This window comes from Gekko japonicus, unplaced genomic scaffold (assembly GCF_001447785.1).
Source record: "Gekko japonicus isolate JY-2015 unplaced genomic scaffold, Gekko_japonicus_V1.1 scaffold1057, whole genome shotgun sequence".
Lineage (NCBI taxonomy): Eukaryota > Metazoa > Chordata > Lepidosauria > Squamata > Gekkonidae > Gekko > Gekko japonicus.
In genome coordinates this window covers 399,131-416,064 of record NW_015175390.1, presented here as the reverse complement: position 1 = coordinate 416,064, position 16,934 = coordinate 399,131, and the positions used below count along the sequence as shown (strand labels likewise).

At 40.1% G+C, this 16,934-nt stretch overlaps 1 protein-coding gene across 1 annotated transcript in view; it reads left to right on the top strand.

Moving 5' to 3' along the window:
* Positions 1-15,183, top strand: part of PRR16 (proline rich 16) — a 102,151-nt gene extending 86,968 nt beyond the window's left edge. The window contains exon 2 of the mRNA XM_015425649.1: positions 14,398-15,183. Coding sequence (XP_015281135.1) covers positions 14,398-15,162 — 765 coding nt within the window. The 3' untranslated portion in view covers positions 15,163-15,183. The remainder of the gene's footprint in view (positions 1-14,397) is intronic.
* Positions 15,184-16,934: the final 1,751 nt, after the last annotated feature.

Sequence of the window (16,934 nt, the reverse complement as noted above, 5' to 3'; positions counted from 1 at the left end):
AGAGATCCAAATATTGCAGGAGCAACTAAAAGTGATTATGAACCAAGAAATATATTGGAATTTTAAAAAGTTGCAACAAAAATCATTTGAAGGGGCAAATAAGCCAGGGAAGTTTTTGGCATGGCAGTTGAAAAAGCGCAGAGAAAGAAAAATAATAAACAAAATAAAAGAAGGTGATAAGGAAATTGTGGATAAAAATGGAATTAAAAGAGCCTTTTTCAAATATTATGCAAAGTTATTTCAGAAGGATATAGATCAAGAAAAAATTAGAAAGTATTTGGATAAAATGGAAATGCCAAGGATTGAAGAAGATGTAAAAGAAATGCTAAATAGTCCAATTTTGAAGGAAAAGATATTTAAGGCGATGGAAGAGGCAAAGTTAGGGAAAGCTCCAGGACCAGATGGATTTACCGCAAAGTTTTATAAAAAATTAAAAGTGGAGCTAACCCCGACTCTGGAACTTTTGACAAATGAAATAAGAACAACAAGGAAAATACCAGAATCATGGAAAGAGGCTACCATATCGCTTATTCCAAAAGAAGCCCAGGATTTAACAAATGTGAAAAATTACAGACTAATTTCGCTTTTGAATAACGATTATAAGCTTTTTGCCAAAATTATATCTGAAAGATTAAGATTTATTTGAAGGATAGAACAAGCTGTTTTTTTTACCAAAGAGTCAAATTAAAGACAATTTAAGAATGGTGATTGATGCAATTGAATATTATGATAAACACCCAGAAAAAGAGGTGGGTTTTTTCTTTGTGGGTGCAGAAAAAGCTTTTGACAATTTAAACTGGGATTTTATGTACCAGGTCATCGAAAAAATGGATATTGGAGAGTCATTTACAAATATAATCAAGGTGATTTATTCAGAACAGAAAGCAGCATTAATTGTAAATACAGAAATGACTGACCATTTTAAAGTTCAAAAAGGGACAAGACAAGGGTGTCCGCTATCTCCGTTGCTATTTATATGGATGTTGGAAGTACTGCTTGGCAAGATAAGAGAGGATAAAGAAATTAAAGGATTAACCAATAGAGGTTTTACGTATAAATATAGAGCATTTGCAGATGATGTAATGTTTGTGGTTGAAGAACCTATAAAAAATTTACCATTGCTTATAGAAAAAATTGGAGTCTTTGGAGAGTTAGCAGGATTTTATGTAAATAAAAATAAGTCTAAAGTGATGTGTAAGAATATGACAACTGTAAAGCAAGAAGAATTACAGAAGTTAACACAATGTGAAGTAGTTAAAAAAACTAAGTAGGCATTGAATTGACAATGAAGAATATAGATCTCTTCAAGAATAATTATGATAAGCTATGGTGTCAAATCCAGCAAGACATTAAAAAATGGAATACTTTAAATTTGTCACTATTGGGCAGAATATCGGTGGTTAAAATGAACATTTTACCACTTGTGATGTTTTTATTTCAGACTATCCCAATAGTGAAAGACCCAAAAACTTTAAATGCTTGGCAGAGAGAGATTTCAAAATTTGTATGGGCAGGGAAAAAACCAAGGATCAAGATGAAAATTTTATGTGACGCAAAAGAAAGAGGTGGGTTTCAATCACCAAATCTTAGACTGTATCATGATGCGGTATGTTTAACATGGCTGGAACAATGGATTAACTTAGACAACAGGAAATTGCTGGCACTGGAAGGACATGACTGCAAATTTGTTTGGCATGCATATGGTATGGGAAAACAAAAATGGACAATATGTTTAAACATCACTACATCAGAAGAACACTATTTGACACATGGTCAAAGTATAGAAGTTTTTTTCGGAGGAGAGACCACTTTGGATTGTTCCAGCAGAGGTAATTAAGCCGTACTCGAGCTACAAAGGAGAGGATTGGATACAATATAGGGATATTTTGAAACCTGTTGGAAAGACGTTTGATATAAAAGAAAAGGAGGAATTGGATTAAAAAGAAACAAATGGGCCTTCAAGCCTCTCCCATTGTTTCTAATGGGCCATCTTGGGAATTTTTGTGGGAAAATGCAATGAAAATTTCAACATGTAATAATTTAAAAGAAAATTGCTATAAAATGATGTATAGATGGTATATGACACCAAAAAAGATAGCAAATATAAGCAGTAACATGTCAAACAAATGTTGGAAATGTAAAAAAATAGAAGGTTCTTTTTATCATATGTGGTAGACTTGTGATAAAGCAAGAAATTTTTGGACGGAGGTCCATAACGAGATGGAGAAAATTACGAAATGTAAATTTAAGAAGGAGCCGGAATTGTTACTTTTGGGACTTAAAATGGAAGAAGTAAATATTGCAAAATGAACTCTAATGTGGTACATGATCACAACAGCCAGAATGACTTATGCTCAATGCTGGAAACAAGAAAAAACGCCAGGGATCTGGGAGTGGATTAAAAAGTTGCTTTTTATGGTTGAAATGGACAAAATGACAAGAAAGCTCAAGAATGAGGAGGCGTAAGAATTTTTTGCAGACTGGATAGATCTTAAAGAATATCTGGAGAAATATTGGGATGTGAAGAATAATCTATTTTGCTTTGATAACTATTAGAGATAGAAGGATATTTAGAGTTAGTTCAAATGTGTAAGAATAATAGGTTAAAGAAATGTTACCTTATAAGTTTAATTATTGATGTGGGGAGAAGAGAGAAGAAAATAGAAGATTTGGAAGGGAGATGGGAGCACTGCGGGAAGCCAGAAGGGGGGAGATAGGGGGAGAAAAGGATATAAGATGGATGCTAAAATGTTATATTGGTTGACTTGATGTTATATCCAAATAAAATTGTTTTTTAAAAAAAAGAAATAGAACGCATAACCTTAATAGTCCTTTGTATGAAACATTGGTGATTTTTGAGTAATCAGACCAAGGATGCAGAAGAAATTTGATTTTATCTGTAGTTTGTTAAAAGTTATTGATATATTGATGAAAAATTCCTATTTATGTCCTTAATTGTATTTTTATGTTTGTAAGCATGTGTGTCTATAGCTATTGCTTGTACATTTCACTCTCTAACACAGCAAAATTTATGTAATTGCCTATGCTGCCTTTATAACATTAGGCAGTGAGAAATTTTCTGAGATTGTTCACTTCCTCTGTTCTTTGAAGAACAGAATTGCCAAGCTTTGAAGCACTGTGACGTAGCAAATAATCTAGTATGTCAGCTTTTAAAGCATGATAATACAAATAATTTTTTAAACTTCTCCAAAGCCTAAATTGCCTTTATGCTAATACTTTACTTACTTGAATGCTGATTATGCATGGGACTGAGCTATAAAGAGAAGTTCTAATGTCTTATTTAATATTACTACAGCTACCTCCAAATATATATGTTCAGATCTTTATTAATTCATCTAGTTCTGGGCAACAGAGAAAAGCTCCGTGAAAAGAAATTAATTCTCTTCTGCTACTGCATGGTAAGGAGGTGATTCTTATTGGTGCCCTGAAGCTCACCAAGTTGTAAATGCTATAGAAAAATGGAAGTAACATACTTTTACTGCTCTAAAAAGTAGTAGGCATAATTTTAGAATATGTGCTGTTGGAGTGTTACTGCCTGACATAGTGCTGTACAAATCCAAAATGGTAAAGAGAAAAAAGGCGAGTGGGGGGGAGTCATGTACACATTTAAATGGGCAGCATTTTCTTTATTCACTGTTTTAATTAACCCTCAGCTGAAATTAAAGGCAAAGTCACACAAGTGGAACCCTTGAGATCTGTCAAGCTAGGTTCTTGTCTCTGAGTTAATGAACAATCAGATCTTACTTATTATGTCATTAAATGGTGCTCTTTAGATGTCCTCTGGACTCAACACTGGAAATTGCTTGTCCATTGAACTTGAAGCAAGTTATATTTACTTACCTTCTTTTCGTACTTCTTTGAGTACCCCAAATAAAAAGAAGCAATTGATGGACTGAAATATCATAACTGTCTTTGGAGGAGGGAATCAAATAATCACCCATTCATAGTCTTTTACTGGAAAGCAAGCAAATAATACATTAATTATAAACCATTTAAGATTAGGTAAGGTATAGAAAGATGGTGTTGGGTGGGTGGTTGTTATTCCTCTGAATTATGTGCCAAGTGAATTAGCATAACTGTGTTCTATAGCTAACCAGCAGAAGCAGGCTTCATATTTATATGATAAATGTATTGTTTCTTATTTCGGTGCCCTGGTTTGCTGGGATATTAATGTTTTATTAAATAAATAGTCTACCTTGTTTTTGTAGCCAAATATACTTTAGTTATATTGAGCTGCGGTGGCTCAAGTGGTTAAGACGCTGAACTGCAGGCTGTGGAAGGTCAGTAGTTCAGCAGTTCGAGACCCAAGTTGCCGCATGACAGAGTGAGCTCCCGTCTCTAGTTCCAGCTCCTGCCAACCTAGCAGTTCGAAAGCAATAAATTGCAATTAGATAAATAGGTACCACTTAGGTGGGAAGGTAACAGCATTCCATGCGCCTTGGTGTTTAGTTATGCCGGCCACATGACCACGGAAACATCTTCGGACAGCGCTGGCTCTTTGGCTTTGAAACGGAGATGAGCACCGCAACCCTAGAGTCGGACTCGACTGGCTTTCGAGCAAGGGAACCTTTACCTTTACTATACTTTAGTTATATTTATTTTTGCTTGTGGAATATTCATTTGATCTACAGGGTTTTGTAAACTTCTAGGAGACTGTAATCCAAATGTCACTGTGTGTTAATGGCAAGTGACTTGACGATCACACAGACGACTGAACCTGAATTATGTGTGTGTGTTTGTGTGTGTTTTATGCAGAAGTCACAAATGCATAGTTGTGTTTTGTGTCCATGTAATTACAAGTTAATGGATCTGTGAGATATTCATAAATATGGTTCTTGTCAATAATCTGTGAGATATTCATAAATATGGTTCTTGTCAATAATAGGTCAATCTGTCTGTTCTGGGCTAGTTTGTCTTTCACTAGAGATAGCAATTGGATTTGAGTCCATTGACCTACCAAAGTATGGTGTCAGACTGTGACAACTTAGCTTCCAGGCACACAGAAAAAACCCTGCCAGAGGCGAAAAAACCCTGCAAAAATATAAAACCTGAGAATCACCCCCATAGGAGGGTTGTTGCAAGCTATTGCTAAACCCAACTAATGTAAAACCTGAGAATCTAAACCTATGTCAAACTCAAGAATCCCAACCTATGTAACCACAAGAATCTCAACCTATGTAAACGCAAAACTCTCAGTGTGGTAATCTAGACTCCACCCCCCCAAACTCCAGCAAATAATGAGCTTTAAAAAAAAACCACTTGAAACTCACAGAATTTTACCTAAAGTAGCCTGCCAAGCACTGGGAGATACAGAATCAAGGTGGAGGAGGGGGAAAAACAATCCCGGGAGCCTGCAATTCCCAGGATTTTTCAGGACCCATTTGCCTGGGATGAGGAGAGGAAAGGGCATTGGCTTCAAAATGTGTCCCAAACTGGGACAAATTGGACCCAGTGAAGAGGAAATTAGCTTTTAAAAGGGTTGCAGTAAAGAATAATACAAGACTTTGTAGCTTCTGTATACCAGGGTGGAGCTCAGTAGCGGTGCCCCAAAATAAAATCAGAGAGAGAGAGAGAGAGAGAGAGAGAGAGAGAGAGAGAGAGAGAGAGAGAGAGAGATTGTAAACATAAACTAATTACTTTATTGTATGCAAAAGAAAAGAAAAATAAATAAAAATATAAAGACTTATGCTAAGCATCTGAGAATTGATTCCTCATGATGTTCGGATGGGTAAACTAGAGGACTGTGGACTGCACTTTAGGATAGTTAAGTGGATAGGGAACTGGATGGAGAACTGCACTCAAAGAGTAGTTGTCAATGGTATTTCATCTGAATGGAGGGAAGTTTCCAATGGGGTGTCATGGGGCTCAGTTCTGGACCCGGTACTTTCTAATATTTTTTATAAATTATCTGGATGAGGGTGTGGAGGGGTGTGCAGATTACACCAAATTGGAAGGAGCAGCAAACACGCCAGAAGATAGAGATAGAATTCAACGAGATCTGAACACAATGGAAAAGTGAGCATATGTGAACAATATGCAATTTAACAAGTTCTACATCTGGGTAACAAAAATGAAAAACATGCATACTAGATGAGGAATACACTTCTGGGCAGCAGTGTGTGTGAACAAGATCTTAGGGTGCAGGTGGACTGTAAGTTAAATAAGAGCAGCTAGTGTGATGCAGCAATAAAAAGGCTAATGTGATCTTGGGGTGTATCAGCAGAGCTTTAACATCCAAATCTCAAGATGTCATAGTCTTGCTGTACACTGCATTGGTCAGACTGCACCTGGAGTATTGTGTGTCGTTCTGGAGGCCTCACTTCAAAAAGGATGTGAACAGAATGGAGCAGGTGTAAAGGAGAGCGACAAGAATGATCGGGGGCCTGTAGACCAAGCCCTATGAGAAAGGCTGAGGGACTTGGGAATATTCAGTCTGGTGAAGAGGAGGTTTAGGGGGGACATGATTGCTCTCTCTTAAGTATTTGAAGGGCTGTCCCTTAGAGGAGGGCAGGGAGCTGTTTCTGTTGGCAGCAGAGGATAGGACTCACAAAAATGGGTTTAAATTAAGGGTGGGAAGGCTGGATATTGGGAAAAACGTTTTTACAGTAAGAGTTGTTCAACAGTGGGATCAGCTATCTAGGGAGGTGGTGAGCTCCCCCTCACTGGCAGTCTTTAAGCAGTGGCTGGACAAACATTTGTCAGAGATGCTATAGGCTAGGGGTGTCAAACTCTTTTTTTATGAGGGCCAGATCTGACATAAATGTTACTTCATCAGACCAGGCCATGTGTACCAGAGACATAAACTTTATAAAGGACACAGGCTCCACCCCCCATGTAGTGGCTTCTCAAGTCCTCACTGAGCTGTGGTCAGAGGAGGCAGGAGGGGAAAAACACTATGCCTCCTCTTTCTCTGCCTGTGCTGCCATTCCCCACACACACACTATTTTAACTCAGTGTCATAGTCCTGCCCCAGCCATTTCCTTTCTATTGCTTGACAGCTTTGACCACACACACTTCATCACATGTGCTCGCTAGCCTGCTCCCCTCCCTCCTGCCTTCCCTCCCTCACACCAGTTGCTTGCGGGCTGGGTAAGGGTCCTGGATGGGCCGGTTCTGGCCCCCGGGCCTCATGTTTGACACCCCTGCTCTAGGCTGATCCTGCATTGGACTAAACGGCCTGTATGCCCCCTTCCAGTTCTGTGATTCTATGATTCCCTAAACAATCGCACATGCATATGCACACATCAAGTAGAGGATGCACTTTATAAAAGGGAGAAGGGAAGAGACTGGGATGTTTTAGGGAAGGGGCATACAACCTTTGATACCAGTTTAATTCAGGCTCCTTCTATCAATTCTGTATCCACACTCAGGTGTACAAATGTACAAAAAGGAGATTGACACTATACAGGTAACAAAAGGACCCTTGGGGTGAGTGTCTCAAGAGCTTCAAGGGGAAGTTCAGTACTGTGAACAAAAAGGCATTGCCAGTACTTTAATTACTTTTCAGTATATTATCTCATTGCCCACAAATTCCTCTGTTAATCATTTATTGCACACGGTCAGCCTCTTCCAGTTTACAAAAAGACTTCCTACCTTGATGTCTGGAAGTGATTATTGGATGCTGTTAAATGAATGTTTGCTTCCAAGCCTGGTTCATGCAGCTACTACTCATGAATTAGATATTGGCTAGTCAAAACCAGCAGGAGAAGCGAGAGTTCTTTACCTCTAATCGATTTAGGGCAGTGTGGCAATCAGCTTTAAATAATCCTAGACAATCAATTTGATAGCTCTTTGATTTCTGCAGCTTGATCTGATTACATATCATTGTATTGCTGACACTGCAAGTGCCTAATCGGGAGTAGCATTGTTATGGAGAGTATAATTTCTTTTTCTGAAATCCACTTCTTTAGATATATCCATAGATTCCTCTCTTTTTTTTACTCTTTTGAACAAGAAGTTTTTCTTTCATTTATCTTGATAGTTTTCTATAACACATCTATGCACCCTTTTGTAATTTCAGCCCTTGCAGGTGGGTTGTTCGTTTTGATGTTACAAACCACAGGGAACTCTAATAGGACAGACTGCATAGTGAAATTCCAAAATTATCTGCATAGTGAAATTCTAAAATTTTGCAGAACCTCCCTTCCTGCTGCTCCTCTCTTTGAATTTCTCTTATCAGAGAGGAGTTCATTCAAGACTCCACATTCCCAAAAGAGGAAAGGAATAGAAGGAAATTGTTGATATCTGACAGAATATATAATATTGAAATATTTAGTCCATCTGTTCTTTTGTTTAGGGACTGGCCTATTTGCCCAGTGCAGATAATACAAGAGCATTGTCGACATGAGTTGGCATATATGGTGTCAGAACCTTGACCTGGATAGTCCAGGCTAGCCCGATCTTGTCAGATCTTAGGAGCCAAGCAGGGGGAGGCTTCTGTTTAAGGCAGCACCTCGCCAGAGGCAGAGCTGACCCAGCTGAGCTCTGAGAAGCAGCAGGAGATAGAGCTGCAAGAGGGGTGAGTGTTTTTTATTTGCTTTCAGCTGAGGTGATTTAGCTGAGAGGGTACTGTGTTTGGGAGTGTGTGGGTGAGTTTTGAGTTGTTGCAGAGTCCTGGCTGCTAGAGATAGGATGAGAAAGGGTCATTGTTTGACTGTAATTGAGTGCCTGGGTGAATTTGAATAGTTGCTGGCCATGCCTTGCTGGGGAAGGCTTCTATTTAAAGCAGCATTTCACCAGTGACTCTTAGCCTAGGGACTCTGTAAGAAGCCCAGGAAGAGCCAGAAAGCCAGGGCCCTAGTCTTCTTGGGTTCCTAGTAAGGTAAGTAGACTTCTACAAGGAGAACCTTATAAATACAAAGGGCTTTAAAAGGGGTATTATACAAGTCCTTTTATCAATCAAAAACTGGCTAATTAATAGGAAACAGAGAGTGAGTATAAATGGGTAATTTTCTCAGTGGAGGGTGGTAAGCAGTGGGGTACCACAGGGATCAGTACTCAGTCCAAAGCTTTTTAACTTGTTTATTAATGATTTGGAGTTGGCAGTAAGCAGTGAAGTGGCAAAATTTGCAGATGACACAAAGTTGTTCAGGATGGAGAGAACCTGGGAGGATTGTGTGGCACTCCAGAGGGATCTGTCGAGGATGGGAGAGTGGGCATCAGTGTGGCAAATGCAGTTCAATGTGTCCAAGTGCAAAGTGATGCACATTGGAGCCAAAAATCCTAACTATAAATACACGTTGATGGGGTCTGAATTGTCAGAGACTGACCAAGAGAGAGATCTTGGAGTCGTAGTAGATAACTCACTGAAAATGTCGAGACAGTGTGTGACTGCAATAAAAAAGGCCAATGCTATGCTGGGAATTATTAGGAAGGGAATTGAAAACAAGTCAGCCAGTATCATAATGCCCCTGTATAAATCAATAGTACGTCCTCATTTGAAGTACTGTTTACAGTTCTGGTCACCACACCTCAAAAAGGATATTATAGCATTGGAAAAAGGGGCTTCTCTTATGTTCATAATAATAATAATAAGTGGAGACCCGCAAGAAACTTGCGGGATGGTCATTCCATTCCTCACACCTTTGATTCCACCCCTCTACCCTTACCTGTCTCATACCCTTTCTCCCTTCTGAGGGTGGAGCCTTGGGACAGTGAGGCTTGGGGAGGCAAGCAGCCTCAGTAGGGTATATTGCCATAGACTCAACCCTCCAAAGCAGCCATTTTATTCAGGGGAACTGATTTCTGTCACCTGGACAACAGTTGTAATTCTTGGTGATCTCCAGTCCTCACCCAGAGGCTGGCAGGGGTAGTTCTCATGGAGGAAATGGCTGGTTTGGAGGGTGGAGTCTATGACATTATACCTGTTTGAAGTTCCTCCTCCCCTCAAACCCCACCCTCCCCAGGCTTCACCCCTCAAATGTCCAGGAATTTCCCAACCTGGAGTTGGCAACCCTATTTCCTTCTCACCCAACAGACAACCAGCCTTTATCTGCCTCTCTGTCTTCAGCTTTCCGTCACCACTCCCCTCCCCCACATACTCTACCTAGGGAAATTATAGTCTTTCTCCACAGTGTGGACCAAACAGCTTACATTATCCTCACCTCTTTTTTATCTGCACAACAACCCTGTGAGGTTGGTTGGGCTGAGATTATGTGACTGGTCCAAAATCACCCAGTCAGCTTCCACCGCAAGATGGGGATTTGAATTTGGGTCTTGCAGACCCTACTCTGAAGCTCTAACTGCTGCATCACACTGGCTTTCATAGGGTGGCTGCCTGCTGATGAACAGCAGCAAGCAGCCGGGCCTAGTTGAGTCATGCAAATCAGGTGGTATCAAGTCACCCAGAGGGTGCTGCCTAGGAATGCCAGCCTCCAGGTGGGACTGGGGGTCCCCTGGAATTCCTGCTCAGCTCCAGACTACTGAGGTAACTTCCCCTGGAGAAAATGGATGCTTTGGAGGGTGGACTCTAGGGCATTTTGCCCCACTGATGTCCCTGTCCATCCCCAGGGTCCAACCCCAAATCTCCAGGAGTTTTCCAGCCTGGATCTGGCAACCTTACCCCCCCATCCTTTGCCAGTGCCCGGGGGGGACCTGGCAACCCTAGACTGCTGCCAGGCCTAGGGTTGGCAACTTCCAAGTGGGGTCTGGAGAGTGAACTCTAGACAGCGCAGAGATCTGTTTCCCTAGAAAAAATGGCTACTTTGGAGGGTGGACTCTGTGGCATTATACCCAGCTGAGGCCTCTTCCTTCCCCAAATTCTGCCCTCCAGAGAGTCAACCACACAACCTCTATGAATTCTCCAGCCTGGCACTGGCAACCTTGTCAGGCCTGGCCCCACGGCTCCCTCCCTCACTTCCTGAAAGGCCAAAAGAGGTCTGGAAAGGGCCCTTCTCCCACCCGTTTACTGACAGAGCCAGTTAGAAGCCTCCCCCCCCAACATTGTAATCTCTCACTGTTGATGCTTGGAGTTAGATCCCTGCAGAGGCCATTTCAAAAGGTTTGGGGGGGAATTTGCCCTTCCCTGAGGATTTCCCCCCCCCCTTTTTGGATTTTTCTGCAGCTACAGGAAGGCCCTTGAGACTGTAGAAAGAGCTGTTGGGGGAGAGTGAGCCCTCTGTTGGCAGAAATAAGTATACACACACAAAAAACCCCTCTGGGAAATAGTATAAAGATAAGTAGTAGTAGTAGTAGTAGTAGTAGATTGAGATAATGTTGGCATCTTGGTTTATTACAGATGTGCGTGTGTGTGTGTGGTGTTCAGAATGTTAGGTCCAATCCAGAGAGCAGCTGAGAGATAGCATTCCACGCCCATCTATGTTTGTTGCCACATTGCTCTGGGAAATGGTGAGAATTTTCCTTTCAGGGAAAATAAAAAAACCAACTGTCCCTTGATGGTTAGAGTTCCAATGCAGCCCTACAGGGGGAAAACAGCTCTCACTGCATCCCAGAGAAAGAATGCATCAAACATTTGGGTGGCAAGCCATACAATGATTCCACTGGATCACGTGTAACCTGTGGTGCATAAGTTGTATAACCATGGTCTAAAGAATGTTGTGCTCCATAAATACAATTAGGACTGGGTCATAGATTTACTTGAACACATAGTAAAATAGCAGGAGTATACCATTTGTCTTTTTCTACTTGAAATGCAGAAATAGATGAAACAGGGAGAAAAAGAATGAATAAACCAGGAAAAGAACTGGAACATTTGATTCCTAGAAATAACGCCCTCAGAAAAGACACAGTTTAAGCAGGGGACAAGTTGAGCAAACTCCGGAGGACAGGAGGGCCTGGCGTGATGTGGTCCATGGGCTCACAAAAAGTCGCTCGGCTGTGCGACTGAACAACAACAGCAACAAGCAGGGGACACTACATTCAGATAAATCTGAATGATATATACAACTTTTACCTTACTTAGCCGAATGCAACCCAGCAAAAGATGGAGGTAAAAAAGCCCTTCTGTGTTGTTGCCAGTCTGGTACTACAAAGTAGTACTACTGGTGCTACTAGACCTTGGTTAGATCATCATTGTTGGGATACATATATAAGGCTGCATTTAGAATTTGATTGTGATACTACATCACATAGAAAAATGAAAGTAAGTTTGGAGGGGCAGAGGTAGAGCATTTTCTTGGCATGCAGAAGGTTCCAGATTCAAGCCCTGGAATCTCCAATTTAAAAGTATCAAGTGATATGAAATGCCTCTGCCTGAGACCCTGGTGACTTGCTGCTAGTCTGAATAGGGAATATGTATCTTGATAGACCAATGTACTTAGTATAAGCAGTTTCATGTGCTCAACTCTTACTCTAAAAAACAATCAGTGTATTTTTTTTAAATGAAAACTTCCTCAGTTAAGAAATTTTTTTTGGTATTTTATGCATGTCGAGCCACTTTGCAAGTAGAAATGGTTAGAAATAAATGTATGCAAGATGTTGACTAAAGTTAACTGGTAAGGAAGTAGGCCCCCCTCTTTTATCTTTAAAGTTCTTTGGGGATTAACCAAATCACATTAATTTATTAGGATGAATTATGCCATGAGCATGTCCGACAGTTGAATTTACTGTGTTAGAAAGAGTTAGTCAGACACGAGCTGGTAACCCATGCTGACTGACAGGTTTCCATTGGGTTTTTGAAAACCTGTGCCTTTGCAAACATTCCACCAACTCAAGCCAGTTGTAAGCCATTAGTGTCACTAGTGACTACTTAGATGTACACCAAATTGTAGGGTTTTATTAAAACACAGTATTTATGATTTATTTATTTATAATAATAATAATATTTATTGCATTAGCAAAAAGCCATAGCAACTGTACAGGATAAAATAAAATAAGTTTAATAAAAAAACAACAACACACACTTAAAAGGTCAACAGTTATCAGCAGTAAACTAATTAAACTCAGGGAGATTTGTTTTCTTAATCACCGCAGCTAGAAAGGAAGCCACTATAGCCGTGGTTTGATTGTCAGGGAAGTTATCAGACAATAGCACTGAAACTACCCAAGGAAGGAGGGGTTATTTATTTATATGATTTGTGACTCATTATTTGTATATTTGAACAACTGCCTGCTGAGTGGAATGGTTATACAGTAAAGATGTGGGAGGGGGTAGTAGAACTCAACTGGTGAGAATGTACATATGCAAAAAAAAAAAGTTGCACTTTTCTGCATGGTTAGGAAGGAATACATTGAATCAACAGCCACTAACAGGTTAATGAACAGTTGAACTGATTGTCAGAAAATCAGCTTCCTGCTCACGACCAGTAAACAGAACAGGAACTAAATGAAGTATTTGAGCATCCTAGTGATGAATTGTGATAAAGCTTTAGTAGCTAACTTTGATAATTTTAAAATATAATCTGTAATTTTTTAAAAAAAACCTGAGATGGAATCTGATATTTTACATATGGAATATTTTTACCTAGGTTACAACATTTCTTATTTTTCTTTTCTGTTCCACTTCCTTCTTACACCCATCTATCAGGGTGTTTTTAACTTGATGCATTTAAACTAATATGTAATTAACATCAAAGGAAATCTGATTTGCCTGTAAAGTACTTACAATAAAGTGATGTTTACAGGGTTGTTTTAAACATCTAAATTACTCTCCAGACAACCTGATTTTGATGGTGGAACAGAATCAATGCATAAGCAATCTTCTGTTCTTCTGTGTTTGGTTTCTGTACTACTGAGAATGCAAAGTGTACCATAATTCTCAATTCACTTCCTCCCCCCTTTCAAATTACCAGAATACATGAACACATAAGCACATGCATTAAAACTGTGTATGCATCAACTAAGAATTAAATTTGGAAATTGTACAAGGTAAAGTAGAAGACAATGTAAAACAGAAAATGGAAGAACCAGTGCCTGGAAAACAAACAGCATGGAAACAGCACCTCCAGTTTAGTGAATAATAATGTTTACATACATTAATATTTGCTAGAAAGGGAAAACATCTAGCAATGGAGGGGATTAATAAATATAATCCGATAAATAAATATAAATAAAATAATATATAGAACATTACATATGGACATTTATGGGTCCCTGCCCCCGTAATAGTTCAAGAAAAAAGAAAGCCTTTATTTATATCATTGTACTCAAATAAAAGTTGTTATTATTGAGTAAATCCAGGAAAAGAGGTTAAGGATTTAATTGCAGAGAACCTTAATATGTTGTTTCTTTAAATTTTGTTTGTGGAAGCAAGGTCATATCTATCTGAAATATAATTTAATATGTAAAATTAGCAGCTGTGCTATACACTGTCATATTTAAGTACAGAAATAACTTATCTATTAGCAAATGTGAACGAGCTACTCTTCTCTTTCTTTTGTCATAAATCTTTATCTCAGTTTGAATTTGGTTTTCATGCAGGTGGTTGACCAGATTGATACCCTCACTTCTGACCTACAGCTGGAGGATGAGATGACTGACAGTTCCAAAACTGACACATTGAACAGCAGCTCAAGTAGCACAACAGCATCAAGTTTGGAAAAAGTCAAGGTGCGAACCAATGCACCACTCATCAAACCCCCAGCCCATCCATCTGCCATTCTCACAGTACTAAGGAAGCCTAATCCACCACCACCTCCTCCACGATTGACTCCTGTGAAGTGTGAAGACCCTCAAAGGCCAGTTATCCCTGCCAACCCTGTAAAAACGAATGGGACTCTATTGCGAAATGGAGGTTTACCAGGAGGACCAAATAAAATTCCAAATGGAGATATATGTTGTATACCTAATAGTAATTTGGACAAAGTTCCAATGCAACCTCTGATGCATAGACCTGAAAAAGACAGGTGTCCTCAGCCTGGAACAAGGGAACGGGTACGATTTAATGAAAAGGTGCAGTACCATGGCTATTGTGCTGACTGTGATGTTCGGTATAATATTAAAAATAGGGAGGTTCACTTGCACAGTGAATCTGTTCATACACTGGGAAAGCTTCCTCACCAATGTCCTCCTTTACCACCACCACCACCACCTCCCCCACTTCCTCCTTTTTCACTTGAAAATGGGGGAATGGGAATAAGCCCCAGTAGTAGCTTTCCCCCTCTCAGACCTGCAACTGTGCCTCCACAAACTGCACCAAAACCCCAGAAGACCATCTTGAGGAAATCGACCACTACAACAGTGTGATGTATCCCACCTGGAAAACTGTTTGTTTTTCTTATGTATAAACATAAAAAAGGTAATGAGCACTTTCTACTCGAGCAATAAAAAGCCCAATATATTACACCCTTTCTTCTGCAAAGTGGCATAAATATGGCATGGTAAGTACAAACAGAACTGTGCATTGATGTTTGATGCATAAACTGCATAATTTCATTGTTGAAAACTCATGTAATGGCTGTGTTGCAGGTCATCAATCGTATAAATTACTACAGCAAAACATCAGAAGTTATAGCCAAAAATCAGCTTAGAAACTATATGTGTAGTAGCAGTTAATGGTGAAGTTAAATCTTGTTTAGAGAATATAACAACTTGTTCTGCAGGATTATTTTTTGTAGTAGATGATACTTTCAAAATCCATTTTCTAGACGTTTAATATGAGATTTATGTAGAACAATTTGAAACTACAAAGGTCTTGTACTTTAGCAAAAAAGGAAGACACAGACTTTAAAGAGTAAAAGATAACGAGCGGTGGAAGAACTAGAACACTGTACAATGTCCATGTTTTTCCTCAAGAATTTGGGATTGTTCAGGGGAGGCTGGCACAGCAGGAGAGATGCAACATGGCCTAATAACTGCTCCTTGTCCTCTCTGCTTCTTACATACAACCAATTCAAGGCACAACTCCTTAATCTTGTCTTTGTGCAACTTGGCAGGCAAGTCCCTCCCTTCAAAGACTCACATGGATAACTCTTACTAAGAAGGTACAGTGGGAAGTGAATATGTTCATGGAGGGAGGGGATCTCCAGGAGGAGGTAAAGAGAGATTGACAGACCTAGTCAGTGGATTTTTGGGTTGCACTGTACAGTCAAGGACTTAGTTGGGCAACTGATTCATTGGATGAGCACAGTTGTCTGGATTCATTGGATGAGCATAGTCTGGCATAGGCTAACTGGAGGATTAGTAAGTAGTAACTGGATTAGTAACTGGAGCCTTGTTGTAAGCCACCCTGAGCCCGCTCACGAGGAGGGTGGGGTATATATATAATGAGATAATTAAATAAATAAAGTTTTCACCCTCTTTACTCCATCCTAGAAGCTCCCTGTAACTAGGTATACATCCTAGCCATCTACACAAGGCCTGTAGACAGCAGTGATCCTTGAGCTACAAACCTTGTCAGTGGAGAGGTCAGAAGCTTTAACCCGGTCTCTGCTTTCATGTTCCCTCCCCACCAACTGCCTGGTGATGCTGTTGGAAGTGCTTGGCTTCTTCCTTTTGTGCCTGAAAAGCTGGTGCAGAAGGTGACACATAAGGTGTCAGGGAGTAAAGAATCTGCCAACTCTCCCAGCTCTGTTCCTCCTCAGCAACCACCCCAGTACATACTATAAAGAGAAGTATAGGACTTTCCAATTGGTAGCTGGCCAGACACACCATGAGGAAGGCAAAGTAGTCGCCTCATAGCATGCCCAAGTACTTTTTTTTTGGGGGGGAAGCAAGCTGGCAGAGATGGCAGGCTCTTTTTACAACCTGCCCCAGCATTTCCTCGGCATCCATCCAGGTACACTATAATGAGGGCTAGCTGGCGAAGGAGAAGAAGATGAGTATAAAACAGCCCCCTCCTCCACATGTTGGTATGTATGTGACCAACATATTGCAAATAGCTTGCAATACATTACAAGGGGGGGGGAGAGAACCAACACCCCACGTAGCTTTTACCAGATTGACTCTTAAATCTATAACTACTATGAGAAAATCATGAACCTAAAACAAAAATTCCAATATTTACTCAAATGGAAAGC